Here is a 15,539-nt window from a genome sequence, read left to right as displayed (position 1 = left end):
TAATTGCAAAAGCCAGGCCGTTTGTGGGAGACCACAAGGCAGCGACCCCTTTCATTTTCTGGAAGGGGGGGTGGAGGGTAAAGGAGAGGCTGCAACTAAGGAACAATCCTATCCCTCCCTAGGAGTCAAATCCTATAGTTACATCTTTGAGCCTTCTGGGTTTTCTTCCGTCTGTCAGGCCATCCTTAAAAAACTTTGAAAGCAGCTGCCCTGGGTCGCTCCTCCTGGCCTCCCAGGAACTCCTGTGACTTCAGAGTCTAAGTGACTTGCCCCAGCTCACACAGCAGCAGTCCACCAGGCTACCAGACACTAGGGACCGCACAGAAGAGAGAGCTAGCACTCTCTCCGCTGGACTGCACGGCTGTGGCGCCGGGGTGAAGTGAAGCTCCAAGACGCCAGCCCCTGAGCTCTGGTGCCCTCTGCCTCAGCTGTGGGGGGTGGGTGGGAGAGGGCTAAGAGAGAAACAGCGCGTCCTAGTGAGAATTCCCCCAAATGCAGGGTAGAGAGACTAGGAAAACCCTGCCCACCACACCCCGCGGAGAGGATGAGAGAAGACGAGGTTAGGGTAGGGTCCTAGTCCAGCGCAGTAACACCTGCACTCGCGCGGGTTCTTTAAATGCCCAAATCCAGAAAAATGCACGCGCGCGAGGGCGGGGTTGGGCCGAAGAGTGGTCACATGACCTGATCTGAGGAGTTGGAGGCCCCTACCCCATCGGTGGGCGTCCCCCACAACGCGTGGTCGACCCTCATTGGCGAGCGGTGCGGCCAATAGAAATCGGCCATCTGGGAACCCAGTGTTCCGAGGCACAGCCGAACATGCTGAGCCGAAGCGGGCCCAATGGGAAGGCAGAAACGTGGCCATTGACCAATGAAAAGGCGTGGAGGGCGGGCCAAGAGGCAGGGCCAGGTTGGTTTGAGGGGCGGTCGGGTATAAAAGCGAGCGGCCAGAGCTAGCGTCCGTCCCTGCTGCAGAGGTGCTGTCCGACGAACGACTTAAAGGGCCCGCGCTCTGCCGCCCCCTCGGCCCGCCATGCTGCTACCTGTGCCGCTGCTGCTCTGCCTTCTCGGCTTGGCTGCCGCCGAACCCGTCGTCTACTTAAAGGAGCAGTTTCTAGACGGAGGTAACGCCTCGAGGCCGCCCCGATGATGCGACCGGCCCCCCAGCCCAGATCTGCGTTGTGGCCTGTAATTATTGCTCTGAGGACCAACACGGTGGTCCCCGAGGACAAGAGCCGCAGACTATCCTTTCCGCGTCTCCGGGGAACGTGGAGGGCGCAGTGGCCTCCCGCGTCGGGAGTTAGGGTTCGCCTGAGAATCTTTTAAGCCACTGGAGGTGTCAAACTAGTGGTTGGGATGGGGGCACTCAAGAGGGAGGGAGATCTCTTTGCCTGCAGCAGTTTGTGGCTCCTGGCAGATATTTGGTGGTGGTGTTGGGCGGAATCAGCATAGCCGCGCTGACCTGCCCCTCTGATCCCATAGACGGGTGGACCAACCGCTGGATTGAATCCAAACACAAAACGGATTTTGGCAAATTCGTCCTCAGTGCCGGCAAGTTCTACGGTGATCTGGACAAAGATAAAGGTAAGAGCCTGGGTATAGGTCATCAGATCCAGGAGGACTTCCTGGAGGAAGTACTAGGCACTGCACAGCCTGGGCATCACCAAGAGCAGGGCAGGCGGAGGAAGTGGGGAGAGTCGTCTGTATCTTTGATTCTTAGGGTTCCCTGGGGGTTGGGGCCAGCTGTGACCTCACTACCATCCCCTGCTAGGGCTGCAGACGAGCCAGGATGCCCGCTTCTACGCCCTATCGACCAGATTTGAGCCTTTCAGCAACAAGGACCAGACATTGGTGGTGCAGTTCACCGTGAAACACGAGCAGAACATCGACTGTGGGGGCGGCTATGTGAAGCTATTTCCAGATAGTTTGGACCAGACAGACATGCACGGAGACTCTGAATACAACATTATGTTTGGTGAGGGACCCCACCCTGGTGCTGACCTCTGATTAGTAGGAGGGAGACTGAGATCCCATAGGTTCCTTATATCCCATGAAAGGTGGTCTTGAAAGCATAGGAAACACATAGGCTTTTCTTTGAAGGGTACGGTGAGGGGATAATCACAGCAGCAATTTATTGCATTGTTGTTATTGGTCTAAGTCTGTTAATATGTGTGATGTTACATAGGCATTTTCCAATTTTACAAGTGAGGGTACTGTATTCTAGAGCGTGAATTTTTTTTTTTTTCAAGGCTCCACCTCCCTCTCCCTTAGAGACAGTCAGGGTCTGAGTCCTGTCTCTTGAGTCTTTACAGACCTAAGTTTAAGAGTTTTTCCTTTTGTGAAGAATGGCGGGGGGCCTGGCTATGGTGGGCAGGGTTTGGCCCTTAACTGGACCTGCTTCTCACCTAGGCCCTGACATCTGTGGCCCCGGCACCAAGAAGGTTCATGTCATCTTCAACTACAAGGGCAAGAATGTGCTAATCAATAAGGATATCCGTTGCAAGGTGTGCCTGGGGTGGTGACAAATGGCTGTCTGGGGAGGCTCAGAGGCCAGCCTGGTGGGTGGGGCCACTTACTTCCCGCCCTCTTCAGGATGATGAATTCACACACCTGTACACACTGATCGTTCGGCCGGATAATACCTACGAGGTGAAGATTGACAACAGCCAGGTGGAGTCAGGCTCCCTGGAAGACGATTGGGACTTCTTGCCACCTAAGAAGATAAAGGATCCTGATGCTTCCAAGCCTGAAGACTGGGATGAGCGGGCCAAGATTGATGACCCCACAGACTCCAAACCTGAGGTTGGTGCTTGGGCAGGGGGTCCCCACCATGGAGGAGGTGGCGGAGAGCTGGGCTGACTCTGATCTCCTTATGTACCCTCAGGATTGGGACAAGCCTGAGCACATCCCTGACCCTGATGCTAAGAAGCCCGAGGACTGGGATGAAGAGATGGATGGAGAGTGGGAACCACCAGTGATTCAGAATCCAGAATACAAGGTGGGCCTGGGGCTCCCAAGCAGGATGGGGGTACACAGTGGGGAGCATGCTGACCTCTGCTCACCTCCAGTTCCCTTCTTCTGCAGGGTGAGTGGAAGCCCCGGCAGATTGACAACCCAGATTACAAGGGCACTTGGATCCACCCAGAGATCGACAACCCTGAATACTCTCCTGATAGCAGTATCTATGCTTATGAAAACTTTGCTGTGCTGGGCCTAGACCTCTGGCAGGTGAGACATGGAGGGAACAGGAGGATCCCTAGGGGACCTCAAGTGCTCAAGGTCACCCAGAAAGAAAGGGACAGGGATAGGATTCAACCCTAGGTAGGTCTGACCCCAAAATTGTCCTTTTTTGAAGAATTTCTTGGTCTGTTTCTATGGCGTTCTCACAGCGCCTTGTTTGAGGTTCTACATACTATGCTGGCACTTCCCCAAGAACCTTTACGTGAACCAACTCATTAACTGCCCCCAACAACCTAGAAGGTAGTTAGATAGTCCCTTATAAAATTAGCTGCACGGGGACCAAATTTTTGTTTGTTTCATTCACTAATATACCTCTGTGCTAAGAACAGTACTTGCCAATAGTAGGTGCTGGAAAAATATTTGAACAAGAGGATGAGATCCCATTGTACAGATAAAGAAACTGAGGTATAGAGAAGTCACCAGCCCAACATCACATAGGTGGGAAATAGCAGTCTGTTTTTTAACTGTGAAGTTAGGCTGTGGCATTGTGTAGTGGTTATGGAACTGAAGGGCAGGACCATGGAGTGTTCCCTCTGACCACCCCTTCATCCATCCTCCCCTTCCCAGGTGAAGTCTGGCACCATCTTTGACAACTTCCTCATCACCAACGACGAGGCATATGCTGAAGAGTTCGGCAATGAGACATGGGGTGTCACAAAGGTGGGACCTGGGTCCAGTCCTGGGCTGGGGGTGCAGGCAGGGCTGGCAGGTGGGGGCCAGGCTCTGAGTGTGTGGTCTGTGTGCAGGCGGCAGAAAAACAAATGAAGGACAAGCAGGACGAGGAGCAGAGGCTGAAGGAGGAGGAGGAGGACAAGAAGCGCAAGGAGGAGGAGGAGGCAGACAAGGATGATGAGGACGACAAGGAAGAAGAGGAGGAGGAAGAGGATGATAAAGAGGACGAGGAGGAGGAGGAGGATGCTGCCGCTGGCCAGTCCAAGGATGAGCTGTAGGGGCAACAGCGCCGTTTCCAGGGCTGAACTGAGGCCTGAGCGCTCCTGCCGCAGAGCCGGCCGCGCCAAATAATGTCTCTATGAGACTGGAGAACTTTCCTTTTTTTTCCAGGCGGGTTCGGATTTGGGGTGGATTTTGGTTTTGTTCTCCCTTTTTTTTTTTTTTTTTTTTTTTTGTTATTTGTTTTTTGAACTGGTGTTTTTGTCTATGATTCTCCTTCAGCCCTCACCTCTGGCCCTCATCTTTCTTGACCCTTCGCCTTCCTTTGTCTCTTCTCTCCCCATATCCCTTAGTTCCCCTCCAATCTGGGGCCATGAGGAGGTATGGAGGAGAAGCCCCAGGTCCAAGATTCCATCTATTCACCTTCCTGAATCCCAGAGTGGGACAGGAAAAGAGCGTGGTGTCCCAGATCCCCAGCACTGAGGAAGAATGGGGCTCCTAGGGCCCGAGCTCCGACCCCCCCCTCCCCTACTTCCTCCCTTTCTCCCTGCCTCCAGAACTGGGCCACTTCTGGGTGGGGCAGTGGGTTCCAACTCAGCTCATACAGAATGTAAGAACTACAAACAAAATTTCTATTAAATTAAGTTTTGTGTCTTCTTCCTGTGTCTCCGTTCTGGGGGAGGATGGACATTAGGGAACCAAAAGTGGCACTATTTTTAGGGGGTGACATTTGAGTAAGGCTTATTTTTCAGCCACTAAAGTGTTGGCTGAGTGTCCCATAAGATTACAGAGGCCCTAGTTACCCCCACAAAGCAGTGGGAGATGAACTAAGTACCATTACAAATACTCCATGTATCAACTCATTGAGTCCTTGCACCAGACTGGTGAGGTTTGGTTCTAATGGTACATACAAGTTTAGTATGATGAGAAGACAGGTCTAGAATTTAGTCAGAGGTGGAGCAGGGGTTTAAACCTACATCTTAGATACCATCTCATACTATTCTATACTGAATCATATGTACTTCTACACCGAGCAAGACTACGTAGAACAATTGGATAATTTTTTTTTTTAATTGGGGAAGGGGTATAGGACTTTATTGGGGAACAGTGTGTACTTCCAGGACTTTTTTTCCAAGTCAAGTTGTCCTTTCAGTGTTAGTTGTGGAGGGCACAGCTCAGCTCCAGGTCCAGTTGCCATTGCTAGTTGCAGGGGGCGCAACCCACCATCCCTTGTGGAGTCGAACTGGCAACCTTGTGGTTGAGAGGACGTGCTCCAACCAAGTGAGCCATCCAGGAGCTCAGTGGCAGCTCAGCTCAAGGTGCCGTGTTCAATCTTAGTTGCAGGGGGCACTGCCCACCATCCCTTAAGGGACTCGAGGAATTGAACTTGCAACCTTGCGGTTGAGAGCGCACTGGCCCATGTGGGAATGGAACCGGCAGCCTTCAGAGTTAGGAGCACGGAGCTCTAACCACCTGAGCTACCAGGCCGGCCCCACAATTGGATAATTTTTAAACCTTAATGCCAGCCAGTGGTAAAAGCTATTCCTTGTGTCCTTGTAATCAAGGAAATAGGTTCAGAGGTGTATATAGCTTACCCATGGACTTCAGTGGCCAAGTTGGGATTTGAACCCCTTGAAGGGAGAGGTGACCCCAAGGGAGGGTGCAGAGGCTGAGATAGTGGCAGAGGAAGGTCTGGGCTCCCGAGGCTGGCCTAGGCCCACTCGGGGTCCATAAAGCTGCCACTGAAGTCTAGTAGGTGGTCTGCAGCTGATGACCTTGTTGCGGGAGAGGTAAGTTCAATTGGGCCTGGCCTACCCTGGTGGAAGCTTCTAGGCTTGGCACACAGTGAAGAAAGAAGCAGCAGGACCTGGTTACAGTTGGGTGTGCCTGAGATGGGACTGCCTGCTTGGTGCCAGGCTTGGGAAGTCTGTTCTTTGGATGGGCTCCCTTCAAGCTTCCATCCTGGGTCGTGGCCCAGCTCCACCCCTCTGGGAAGCCTGCAGGGTTGGCGTATCCAGGGCAAGCTTATGGAGAGAAGTATGTATTCAGTGTAAGCAGGCCTTGAAAGTTAACACCTTAAATACTTTTGGGGCCGGACTGGGTATAGAGGACTGAACAAAGTGGTTGGGGAGGGAGCAGCGCAGAGGTGGGAGACCCAAGAATTTGAACTGTAGGGATCATTCCAAAAAATCCAGTGCGGGAATGAACGAATGAGTCCACAAAATGGCCCGTGTTCCAGCTTCCACAGCCAAATGCTTTTTTTATTTTCTCTTTTTTTTTAAAATTCTAATTTCTTTATTTTTCGTGACCTTCCAAGTATCTTTTCCAGTCCTGAGTAATTTTGACTCTCAGGGCCTCGATGAGGTTCCTGTCAGGGTGGTGGACCAGAATAAAACTCACTTGGAACGTGAACAAAGACTTCATAGAGAAACACAAATATCTATAACAAGTACACGAAAATTTTTGTTCTACGTCATGAAATTAAACGCATGAGGGCGTGAAAGGGGACTTCGGAGCCATTTTATGGCCGTATGACGTCACCGCAAACGGGTATGGCGTCACTGACAGGAAATCACGTGACTAGTGTGCGCGCACAGAGATACACACCCTCCTCTTCCCCGGAGCCGACCTTACTCTGCGCCTGGTCCGAGGGCGTTCTTGTGCGCATGCCCACGAAAGCCAGGTTGTGGGTGGGAAGGAGGCGCGCAGGTCACGCAGTCTAATAGTCGGCGCGCGCAGCGCCTGCCCCGGAAGCTGTCGGCGCGCGGCGCGGCTGGGCGCTAAGATGGCGGCGGCGTGAGTTGCATGTTGTGTGAAGATCCTGGGGCTGCCCCGTCGCTCGGGCCCCGCCATGGCTGTCACTATCACGCTCAAAACGCTGCAGCAGCAGACCTTTAAGATCCGCATGGAGCCTGACGAGACGGTGCGAGCCAGGCTGGAGCCCGGGGGCGGAGTGACTGCGGGGGGGATGGGGGCGGGGGGGCCGAGATCCCGGTGGGAGGGGCAGGGGGAATAGCGCTCTCCCAACCTGCCTGACATTCCGGAACCACCGCCTCCCATCCCCGCCACGATGGTCTCCGGCCGAGCCCCTGGCGGCTCTGGTGGTGCTCATGGGCGGCCTGCGGACGAGGCCCCGTCCCGGGACGCCTGCCAGGCCCCGGCTCCAATGTCAGCGCCTTTGCGGGGCGCAGGAGCTACAGGTTCAGATTCGCGGTTGGGTCGCGCTCTCCCGGACGGGGATCTCTGAGTTCCCAGCTTTGCAGACGTCTGTCTCCTCGGGACGTTGGTGGCCGAATCTGGGAGTAATGGCCTAGAGATGCCGACTGATGACTGCAACACGATGATACTGATAATAAACGGTCTGAGTTTCAGTGGTCCGTGTTTGTTGGCCGTTTGTTCTTTGCTAGTCGTTGGGCATGTTACTGTTGTTATCTTACTAAACCTGCAAAACAGGCTTGTCATTTGGGGACTCTTGACTCCCCACTTTACATGTAGAAATCTAGGATTAAGGAACTTTGCCACAAACACAGTGAGTATTCGCAGAGTTAGGACTCAAATTCGGTTCTTTCTCCTATTAGAGCCCAAACATTCTGACTTTTTAGCTGAAAAGAAACTTAGGACCTAACCAGCCTTAGTGAGTGACTTAACTATGTATTTGATACTTTTTGCACAATACTCCGTGAGGGAGACATTGACATCCCTTTTTTGTAGAAAAGGAAACACTCAGGTTTTTTGACCTGCTCAACTATTTGAGTTTGGGGAAGTTACTGAACCTTTCTGTGCCTCCGTTTTCTTAAATATGAAATGAAGCTAATGGTATCTATCTCATAGAATTATGAGGCTTTAAAAGTGTGATGCATATACATTCATGATATCTGTGTCAACTTAGGTGCTTTCAGTAAAAACTGACCACTGTCTGCAGTGTGGAATGAGGAACTCTCCTGTCTCCCTTTTATTTTTCATTATACTTTACACTACCTGAAATATATACTTGTTTTTTTTGTCTCCCCACTTAAGCGTCATCTCCATGAAAGTAGAGTCTTGGTTTTGTCCCCTGCAGTGTCTTTAGTGCCTGAAACAGCATCTGGCACATTAAAAGTGTTCAATAAATACTCAGTTGAATGTTGGGATGATCAAATGAACTCATATCTGGCATGCTTGACTGAAGCTTCGCCTCTCCATCGTCAGGGCTTGCAGCCTCTCCCCTCAATCACCAAACTAGAAGGGAAGAGAGAATCTTGGGGTTTGCAATGACTGTACCCCTCCCTCCAGGTGAAGGTGCTAAAGGAGAAGATAGAAGCTGAGAAGGGACGTGATGCCTTCCCGGTGGCTGGACAAAAACTCATCTATGCTGGCAAGATCCTGAGCGATGACGTCCCCATCAGGGACTATCGCATAGATGAGAAGAACTTTGTGGTTGTCATGGTGACGAAGGTGGGTGAAGTGTGCTGGTTGGGAGGGTATGTTGATTAGGTGGGAAGTTGACGAGCTTGTGTGCCCTGGAGAGATTAGTTGTGAACAGGGCGGGGCTAGGAAGTGGCGGGATGTTGGGGCATGATAGGGATACTGATGCCTGTTCCCTTTTTTCTGGGTTTCAGGCCAAAACCAGCCCAGGCACCTCAGTACCCCCAGAGGCATCACCCACTGCTGCCCCAGAGTCCTCCACATCCTTCCCGCCAGCCCCTGCCTCAGGCATGTCCCATCCCTCACCTACCGCCAGAGAGGACAAGAGTCCATCGGAGGAATCAGTCCCCACGACGTCCCCAGAGTCTGTGTCAGGGTAAGGCAAGGAGCAGCAACCTCATTGTGGGCCCTATTCCAGCACATTGCAGTGCCCACATATGCGGTCCCACACACCCCGGGGGGAGGGCAAGCCGCCAGAAGTCAGGGTCCGATTTCTCTCTCTTGAATTTGCAGCTCTGTTCCTTCTTCAGGTAGCAGCGGGCGAGAGGAAGACGCAGCTTCCACGTTAGGTGGGTGGGTGGTCCCCATGGCAGAAGTGACTGGGTGTCCCAGCCATCAGCTGGGCCTTGTGTGGGTTTGGGAGGGCCTGGGGGCTGCCCTTCCCTCTTGTGGGTGACCCAGACCTTGCTGCTCCCTCCACAGTGACAGGCTCCGAGTATGAGACGATGCTGACAGAGATCATGTCCATGGGCTATGAGCGGGAACGGGTCGTGGCCGCCCTGAGAGCCAGCTACAACAACCCCCACCGAGCCGTGGAGTATCTACTCACGGTGAGGTGGGGCTGCTGCCTCCTAGGGAGGCTTCCAGGGAATACGTGGGCTTCAGCACTCTGATAGGTGGTCAGGGAGGTAAAACCTGCCCCCAAAAGCCTTTGGGTCATGCTTCGAGCCAGGAAAACCTCCCTGCAGGAGGCTGGACGTGAGCAGAGGGTTGGGCCTGTGGAGGGCGGGGCGGAGGCCTCACCTGTCTCCTGCCAGGGCTGAATGTGCAGGCAGCAGGTGGTCTGTGCATTAGAACTAAATAGGAGCCCTGACAGGGAATTCCTGGGAGCCCCGAGCCGGAACACGGCTCTGTCCAGGAGAGCCAGGTGTCCGAGCAGCCAGCTACAGAAGCAGGTGAGTGAGTCGGGATGTGTGCATGTGGGGTGTCTGCTGTCAAGGCATCTGACTTCTCTCCCCCCCAAACCCCATGCTTCTGGGAGCCCAGCCTGGGGTCTAACCATATGCCTTTCTCCTGCCAGTGGGAGAGAACCCCCTGGAATTCCTGCGGGACCAGCCCCAGTTCCAGAACATGCGACAAGTGATTCAGCAGAACCCGGCACTGCTGCCTGCCCTGCTCCAGCAGCTGGGCCAGGAGAACCCGCAGCTTCTGCAGGTGTGGCCCTGGGGGCAGAGGGAACCAGTGTAGGCACCACCTCCCATCCCCTGTGGGAACCACAGCTCCAAAGAGCAAGCCTGGCCAGGTGCCGTATGTAGGAGTTCCTCTATACTAGGAAAGTGGGACAGCCCAGTGCTGCTCCTTGTGACCTGATGACCTATACTGTTTCATGTAACCACCCTGTGTGGGGTGGGTACTGTTGTCATCGCACCCATGGAAGAAAACACCAGAGGCTTGGAGTAGCCAAGCATCTGGTGGAGTATGTGCCGCCAGCCTCTGGGTCCTGTGCTCTGCCCTCTGGATCTTGTGGCTCTGACTGTGGCTTGGCTCCACATATAGCTGGTGCTTCATAAATGTCCACGAGGTTGAATGGCAGTGCCCAGGACTGCTGTGCTCCAGCTGGCTCTGGGTCCATCATGTTCTGCAAGACCCCATCCTGCTCTTGAAGGTTCCTAGGTCGAGGGGCAGTGGCCGCTGGTTGTGGGGGGGGGGTCCTCTGGGTCCTCCATGAAGGCCTGCCTCTCTGGGTTCAGGACCCGTCGTCTGCTGCTTCTCTCCACTTCTCAGGCCCTTATGCTGGCTCCTGCTCACCTCCTCCAGACGTTGGCGGGCCCAGGCTATGTACCTCTGTTCTTATCTGTACTCGGTCCTCCCCACGTATCGTCCTGGGGCCTTCAATCTGTGGTGGCCCCCAAATGTATGTAACTAGCCTAGACCTCTGGATGCCATGCTGTTCCATGGCTGACTTGACGCCTCCATGAAAGTGCTGTTCAGGCATCTAAGGTTTCAGAACAGACCCTCCCAGCCCTTTTTGGTCCACAAGGGGTTGCTGGAGCCCCAGGCCCTGGAGACCTGCTGGGGTCGTCCATCACCTGTCATGTCTGCTCTACTTCCAGAACATCTTAACCCAGCCCTGCACTTCATCTCCATGGTTGATACCTAATCTCCCACCTGGTTGCCTATTAGCCACTGCCCAGGCCTCTGCTTCCGCACAGTTCGTATCGTCCATTCTCCACCAGGAGCCAGAAACCCAAAAAAGTATTTTTTTCATTGATGGGAAAATTGTCAGACATACATAAAAGTAGACTGCATTGTGTTAGAACCCTGATTGTAGGTATTAGAATACATACGAGTTAATGTTTTTAAAAGGACATAGTTACCCATGACTACTGTGATGTCCTGTTGCACTAGAAGGCAGCAGACCTCGTCCCTACTTCCTCTCTGATCTCGTTTTCTGTTTCTGCCCTCTTCTTTTGTTTACTTGGGTTTGCCCCAAGGATCTTGTTTTTGGAATTTGACAAATGTATCCCTACCCCTAGGTCTCGCGCTTGCTATTTGCTCTGATTGGAGGAAACTTCCTTTCCACCTGGCCTAGAGGGTCTTTCCTAGCCCAATGTATGCTCTACTGTATGCCAGGACCAGTATTTACATTGTAAATAATTGCCCATTTATTTGTTGATGGCCTGTCTCCTCACCCTGGAACCTCAGCTACACCAGGATAGGCCCTATGTCCAACACTGTGTTGCCATGTAGCCATAGTGGGCACCTGCTAAATACAGAGGGTACCAAAAACATGTATATACATTTTAAGAAAGGAAAAGAACTATTAAAATTGTAATACTCAACATATACTGGTAACAAAAGATGAATACAAGTCACGTGTGACTTAAGCAGTTACAAGAGGTGCTCAAAGGGGTTACCATCAGCATCCAGACACTTCTGATTACGGTGAACTACTGCTTGAGCAACACTGACCAAAGTGTCCGCTTGTACACATTTTTTTGGCACCTGCAGTATTTGCTGAGTGGATGAAAAAGCAAGGACTGTGATAGGCATCTGGGGAGGGGGCATAAGGTCTGTGGGTCACCGTCCCTTGCTCTGTTTCCCACAGCAAATCAGCCGGCACCAGGAGCAGTTCATCCAGATGCTAAACGAGCCCCCTGGGGAGCTGGCAGACATCTCAGATGTGGAAGGTGAGGTGGGCGCCATAGGTGAGGAGGCCCCACAGATGAACTACATCCAAGTGACTCCACAGGAGAAAGAAGCTATAGAGAGGGTAAGAGGTCTGTCTGAAGGGTGACTGGCGGGCAGGCCCGTACCCTCTGCTCATACCTACTCATCTTCCCACAGTTGAAGGCCCTGGGCTTCCCAGAGAGCCTAGTGATCCAGGCCTACTTTGCCTGTGAAAAAAACGAAAACTTGGCTGCCAACTTCCTCCTGAGTCAGAACTTTGATGACGAGTGATGCCGGGAGGCCAGGCTGCTCACCGCTCCCACCCTACTCCCAACTCCACAAAAGTTTTATAAAAGAAAAAATATATATATATATATTCATGTTTATTTAAGAAGTGGAAAAAAATCAAAAACCTAAAAAAAACAAAACACCCCAACTTCGTATTCTCCTGAAATGGCCCCCATTCCCATCTTGGCCTGAGAAGACCTAGGCCAGACAGCTGTCCCCCGCACCCCCCGGCCCAGCCCAGCCTGCTCCAAGGAGCTGGCAGGAATGGAGGCAACAGATGGGCCCCTCTTGGCTTCTGTCCCAGCTCCCTGCAGCCAGATGGAGAGGCGGCTGCTTGCTTCCCCATCCCCTGAAGAGCCCGAGACCGCCCCCCACCCCCTGCCTACCCTCTTTCGGGGTGAGGGGAACCTGGAGCCCCAAACTTTGATCCTCCATTGGAGTGGCCCAAATCTTCCCATCTGGGGTGAGCACTCAGAGGTCCTTGGTCCCCTCCAGTCTGGCCTTGGCCTCCAGCCTATATCTCTTCACTGAGGAGGCAGCCAGGTTTGTCCTGCCTGGGGAAAGGGTAACATCCGAGCTGCTCTGGAGGTCAAGGCCACCCCCACACCCTAGAACAGAACCGTGTCTCTGATAAAGGTTTTGAAGTGAATAAAGTTTTAAAAGCCTGTCCTGTGGTCGGTGCCTGCTGGGGCTTCCCACTCCAGCTCGTCTGGCTCTGGGGGCTAGTTGGGCACAGGCGATTTGGGAATACCAAGAGGCAGAGGTGTCTGTCAGCCTCTGCACATTGGGGCTCCCAGTGTATCCTGCCCCCTCAGAAGCTGTCTCATTCTAGGCAGTGGGTCCCAGCCCCAGCTTGGCCTTGGATGGGCTGTTTTTCCCTGCCCCCACCATCATCACTAGTCTGTTTTGGCTATGCTTCCCCCTGGTAATTGGCTAATTACTGGAGATTAATGTTGGTAAACAGAAGCCTTCTTCTCATCTGCCATCTGCTCCTCCATTATTTCCCCATTGTATCCCACTCCTCCCTGGTTCTCTGACCCTGAAGCCCCAGTTAGTCAGCATGGCCTAGAGTCCCCAAGTGAGCAGGGAAGGGTGGGGGATTCCCTGGTCCCAGGTCTTGGGGAAGGAACCAGGGAGGGACACATGGAGAGAAAACTCAGTTGAGAGCAGAGCTCTCTGGGGTGGGAGATGGCCGACAGCAGGTTTTATTGAGAAAGAACAAAGTTTAGGAGCTGGGTGGCACAGAGGCTGCTGGGTCCGGGGCTGCAGCGGCAGCCATTGCGGCAGCTCGCGCCTCCTTCTTCTGTCTTTGTTTCTCCTCCTTGAGGCGCTTGCGCTGCTGCTTCTCCAGGTCCTGCAGCAGTTCCTGGAAGCGGGCACTCCTCGGGTCCACGTGGTAGCCCAGGCGCTCCTGGGCCTCAGCCTGCAGCCGGGCCCGCCGCTCCTTGTCTGCCTGCTCCTTCTCCCTGCGCTCCTGCTGCTGCCGCCGCCAGTTCTCAATCATCTGTGGCATCTTGGCCATGCATTCTGCAATGAGCTGCTCCCTGCAGGGGAAGGAGGGTGGGCCGTGAGGGCAATGATACCCAGCCAGAGCAATACCTATTTACCCACATGCCACCCTCAAGCCTTTGCCCACGTCTTGCCTCCCAACTCTTCCCAGGAGATGACAAACTGGGAAGACTTATCTTGGTCATTCACTGTCAGGAAGTCCTTGACAAGTGAAGAAACAGGCAAGAGAGATGAACTAACTTACATATGACCTTGAGCATGAGAGCCAAGCCCCAATAACCCCCAGGAGCAGACCCAAGTCAACCCAACATTTCACTGAACTGTCTACTGAGCCATCTGAGTACTGCACACCATGCCGGGCCATTCCCACAGCTCACTCCATCCTGTAGACATTACCAAGCACCTGTATACCAACCAGGCCCAGTTCTAGGCACAAGAGTGAAGGCAAGAAATGGACCTTTTCCCTCCAATCCTGTGAGTGAGTTTGCAGGTGCCAGTTACAGCCCCATATTCTAATCTAAGGATTAGATTCTAATCTAAGAATTAGAAAGGTGAAGCTGGAAGAACTAAGGCCACATGACAGGGTTATCCAGCCGGGATGGGGCAGAGATGGGAGATGGGTTCACATCCCAGCTCTACTGTTCATGGCCAGGGTGACTCCAGACTGGTGGCTCCAACCCTCTCTTCCTTAGAATTGTTGTGAGGACAGGAATATTAAACACCAGGAACATACTTGGTCTGCTTCCCCAACTTGCCGGCTTTGGCTAGCCCCTCCCTCCAGAAAGTGACACCATCCTGATGCCCCCAGTGTTGCCTCCATATTTCTGTCAAGTCGAATGTTTTAGACCTGCTTTTGGGTCTGACCTCTATCCTTGATTCCAGACCCCATCACTTTCTACTCTTCCTTAGTCACAATGATGGCCTGGCTGTTACTTAAAGCAGATTCATACTTCAGGGCCTTTGCACCAGCTGTTCCCTCTACCCAGAACACTCCATAGATCTCGTGGCTGGCTGGTCAGTCACTCAGGTCTCTGCTTAAACATCAAGTTTAAGTCCCAAACCAAAGCCACTCTCTGGCATGTACTCTTCACCAAATTTCATCTTCCTAATGGTTCTCTGTCGCCACCTGAAATGACCTGTTTTGTTCCCTGCTGTGTCAGTACCTGGTACAAGGCCTTGCACACAGTAGGCGCTCAGTAAAGTTTTGCCGTTGAATGGCTAAATGAACTCAGAAGTATGTTTTGCAGCTAGGTGTGCAAACACGTAGATCTACAGCATGCACCCCCGCCCCCACCCCGCCCTTAAACGCTGGATGGAGTAAGCACCGTCGCGTTACAGTTCATCCACTCGGCTGCGGAGGGCGCGACCTACAACCCAGCGCCTCTGCCCGACTGCACGCACCTGGCCTGACGCTTCTGTTCCTCGGCCATATGCTGCACCCGCAATGACTCCTGCATGGCCGCCAGGCTCGGGTGCCATTCACGCTCCTCAGCCTCCAGCTCGCGCAGCTGTTCCGGGGACGGCCACAGCGACCCGGCGTCCACCCCGGAGGCGGCCCCGTGCCGCGCGAACTGCTTGGCCGCGTATCGCGGCTTCAGCTGCCAGCGTGGGGTCAGTGGGTCATCCGGGTCCGGCCACCAGGGCCCCGGCGAGCGGCGCGGGGGCGGCGGTGCCCTGTAGCCGCGGGAGCCTGGGCCCAGGGTCGCCACCAGCCCGAATAGGCTGCGAACCTGCCCCACGGGCGCTGCCATCTTGCCTGTGCGGGGTCCTCGCGGGCAAGTCGGGCTGGCCACGGCCCTGCCTGTACTGGAGGTCCCACG

General features: G+C 53.6%; 3 protein-coding genes across 3 annotated transcripts in view; 2 read left to right on the top strand and 1 right to left on the bottom strand.

Annotated features, from left to right (window-relative positions):
• Positions 1-950: 950 nt before the first annotated feature.
• CALR (calreticulin) lies at positions 951-4,785 on the top strand. Its single transcript, XM_081076810.1, has 9 exons — positions 951-1,121; positions 1,480-1,581; positions 1,769-1,972; positions 2,407-2,501; positions 2,590-2,799; positions 2,882-2,995; positions 3,082-3,225; positions 3,805-3,897; positions 3,984-4,785. Exons 1-9 carry the CDS (start codon positions 1,031-1,033, stop codon positions 4,185-4,187), a joined length of 1,257 nt encoding a protein of 418 aa, XP_080932936.1. The 5' UTR covers positions 951-1,030; the 3' UTR covers positions 4,188-4,785.
• Positions 4,786-6,713: 1,928 nt separating this feature from the next.
• RAD23A (RAD23 homolog A, nucleotide excision repair protein) lies at positions 6,714-12,877 on the top strand. The gene is made up of 9 exons (XM_081075755.1): positions 6,714-7,051; positions 8,401-8,562; positions 8,727-8,908; positions 9,046-9,101; positions 9,235-9,362; positions 9,629-9,707; positions 9,833-9,966; positions 11,861-12,025; positions 12,100-12,877. The coding sequence occupies exons 1-9, from the start codon at positions 6,980-6,982 to the stop codon at positions 12,211-12,213; spliced, it is 1,092 nt and encodes a 363-aa protein (XP_080931881.1). The 5' UTR covers positions 6,714-6,979; the 3' UTR covers positions 12,214-12,877.
• A 508-nt stretch (positions 12,878-13,385) lies between these two features.
• The window catches only part of GADD45GIP1 (GADD45G interacting protein 1), a 2,188-nt gene continuing 34 nt past the window's right edge, over positions 13,386-15,539 (bottom strand). Inside the window, exons 1-2 of the mRNA XM_081075756.1 lie at positions 15,121-15,539; positions 13,386-13,754 (exon numbers count right to left, since the gene is read on the bottom strand). The exon at positions 15,121-15,539 is cut by the window's right edge and continues 34 nt beyond it. Of these exons, the coding sequence (XP_080931882.1) occupies positions 13,436-13,754; positions 15,121-15,470 (669 nt within the window). The 5' untranslated portion in view covers positions 15,471-15,539 and the 3' untranslated portion in view covers positions 13,386-13,435. The remainder of the gene's footprint in view (positions 13,755-15,120) is intronic.

Source organism: Rhinolophus hipposideros (genome assembly GCF_964194185.1).
Source record: "Rhinolophus hipposideros genome assembly, chromosome: 16".
Classification (NCBI taxonomy): domain Eukaryota; kingdom Metazoa; phylum Chordata; class Mammalia; order Chiroptera; family Rhinolophidae; genus Rhinolophus; species Rhinolophus hipposideros.
The sequence above is the reverse complement of the archived record's forward strand: the minus strand, read 5'-3'. Positions and strand labels throughout refer to the sequence as shown.

Excerpts from the sequence above, each read along its gene's own strand:
- RAD23A (XM_081075755.1), top strand. The coding sequence starts at position 6,980 with ATGGCTGTCACTATCACGCTCAAAACGCTGCAGCAGCAGACCTTTAAG. Across the intron at positions 9,102-9,234 it reads AGACGCAGCTTCCACGTTAG|TGACAGGCTCCGAGTATGAG; the intron begins GTGGGTGGGTGG and ends CTCCCTCCACAG. Across the intron at positions 12,026-12,099 it reads AGAAAGAAGCTATAGAGAGG|TTGAAGGCCCTGGGCTTCCC; the intron begins GTAAGAGGTCTG and ends ATCTTCCCACAG.
- CALR (XM_081076810.1), top strand. The coding sequence starts at position 1,031 with ATGCTGCTACCTGTGCCGCTGCTGCTCTGCCTTCTCGGCTTGGCTGCC. Across the intron at positions 1,122-1,479 it reads GGAGCAGTTTCTAGACGGAG|ACGGGTGGACCAACCGCTGG; the intron begins GTAACGCCTCGA and ends CTGATCCCATAG. Across the intron at positions 1,582-1,768 it reads TGATCTGGACAAAGATAAAG|GGCTGCAGACGAGCCAGGAT; the intron begins GTAAGAGCCTGG and ends ATCCCCTGCTAG.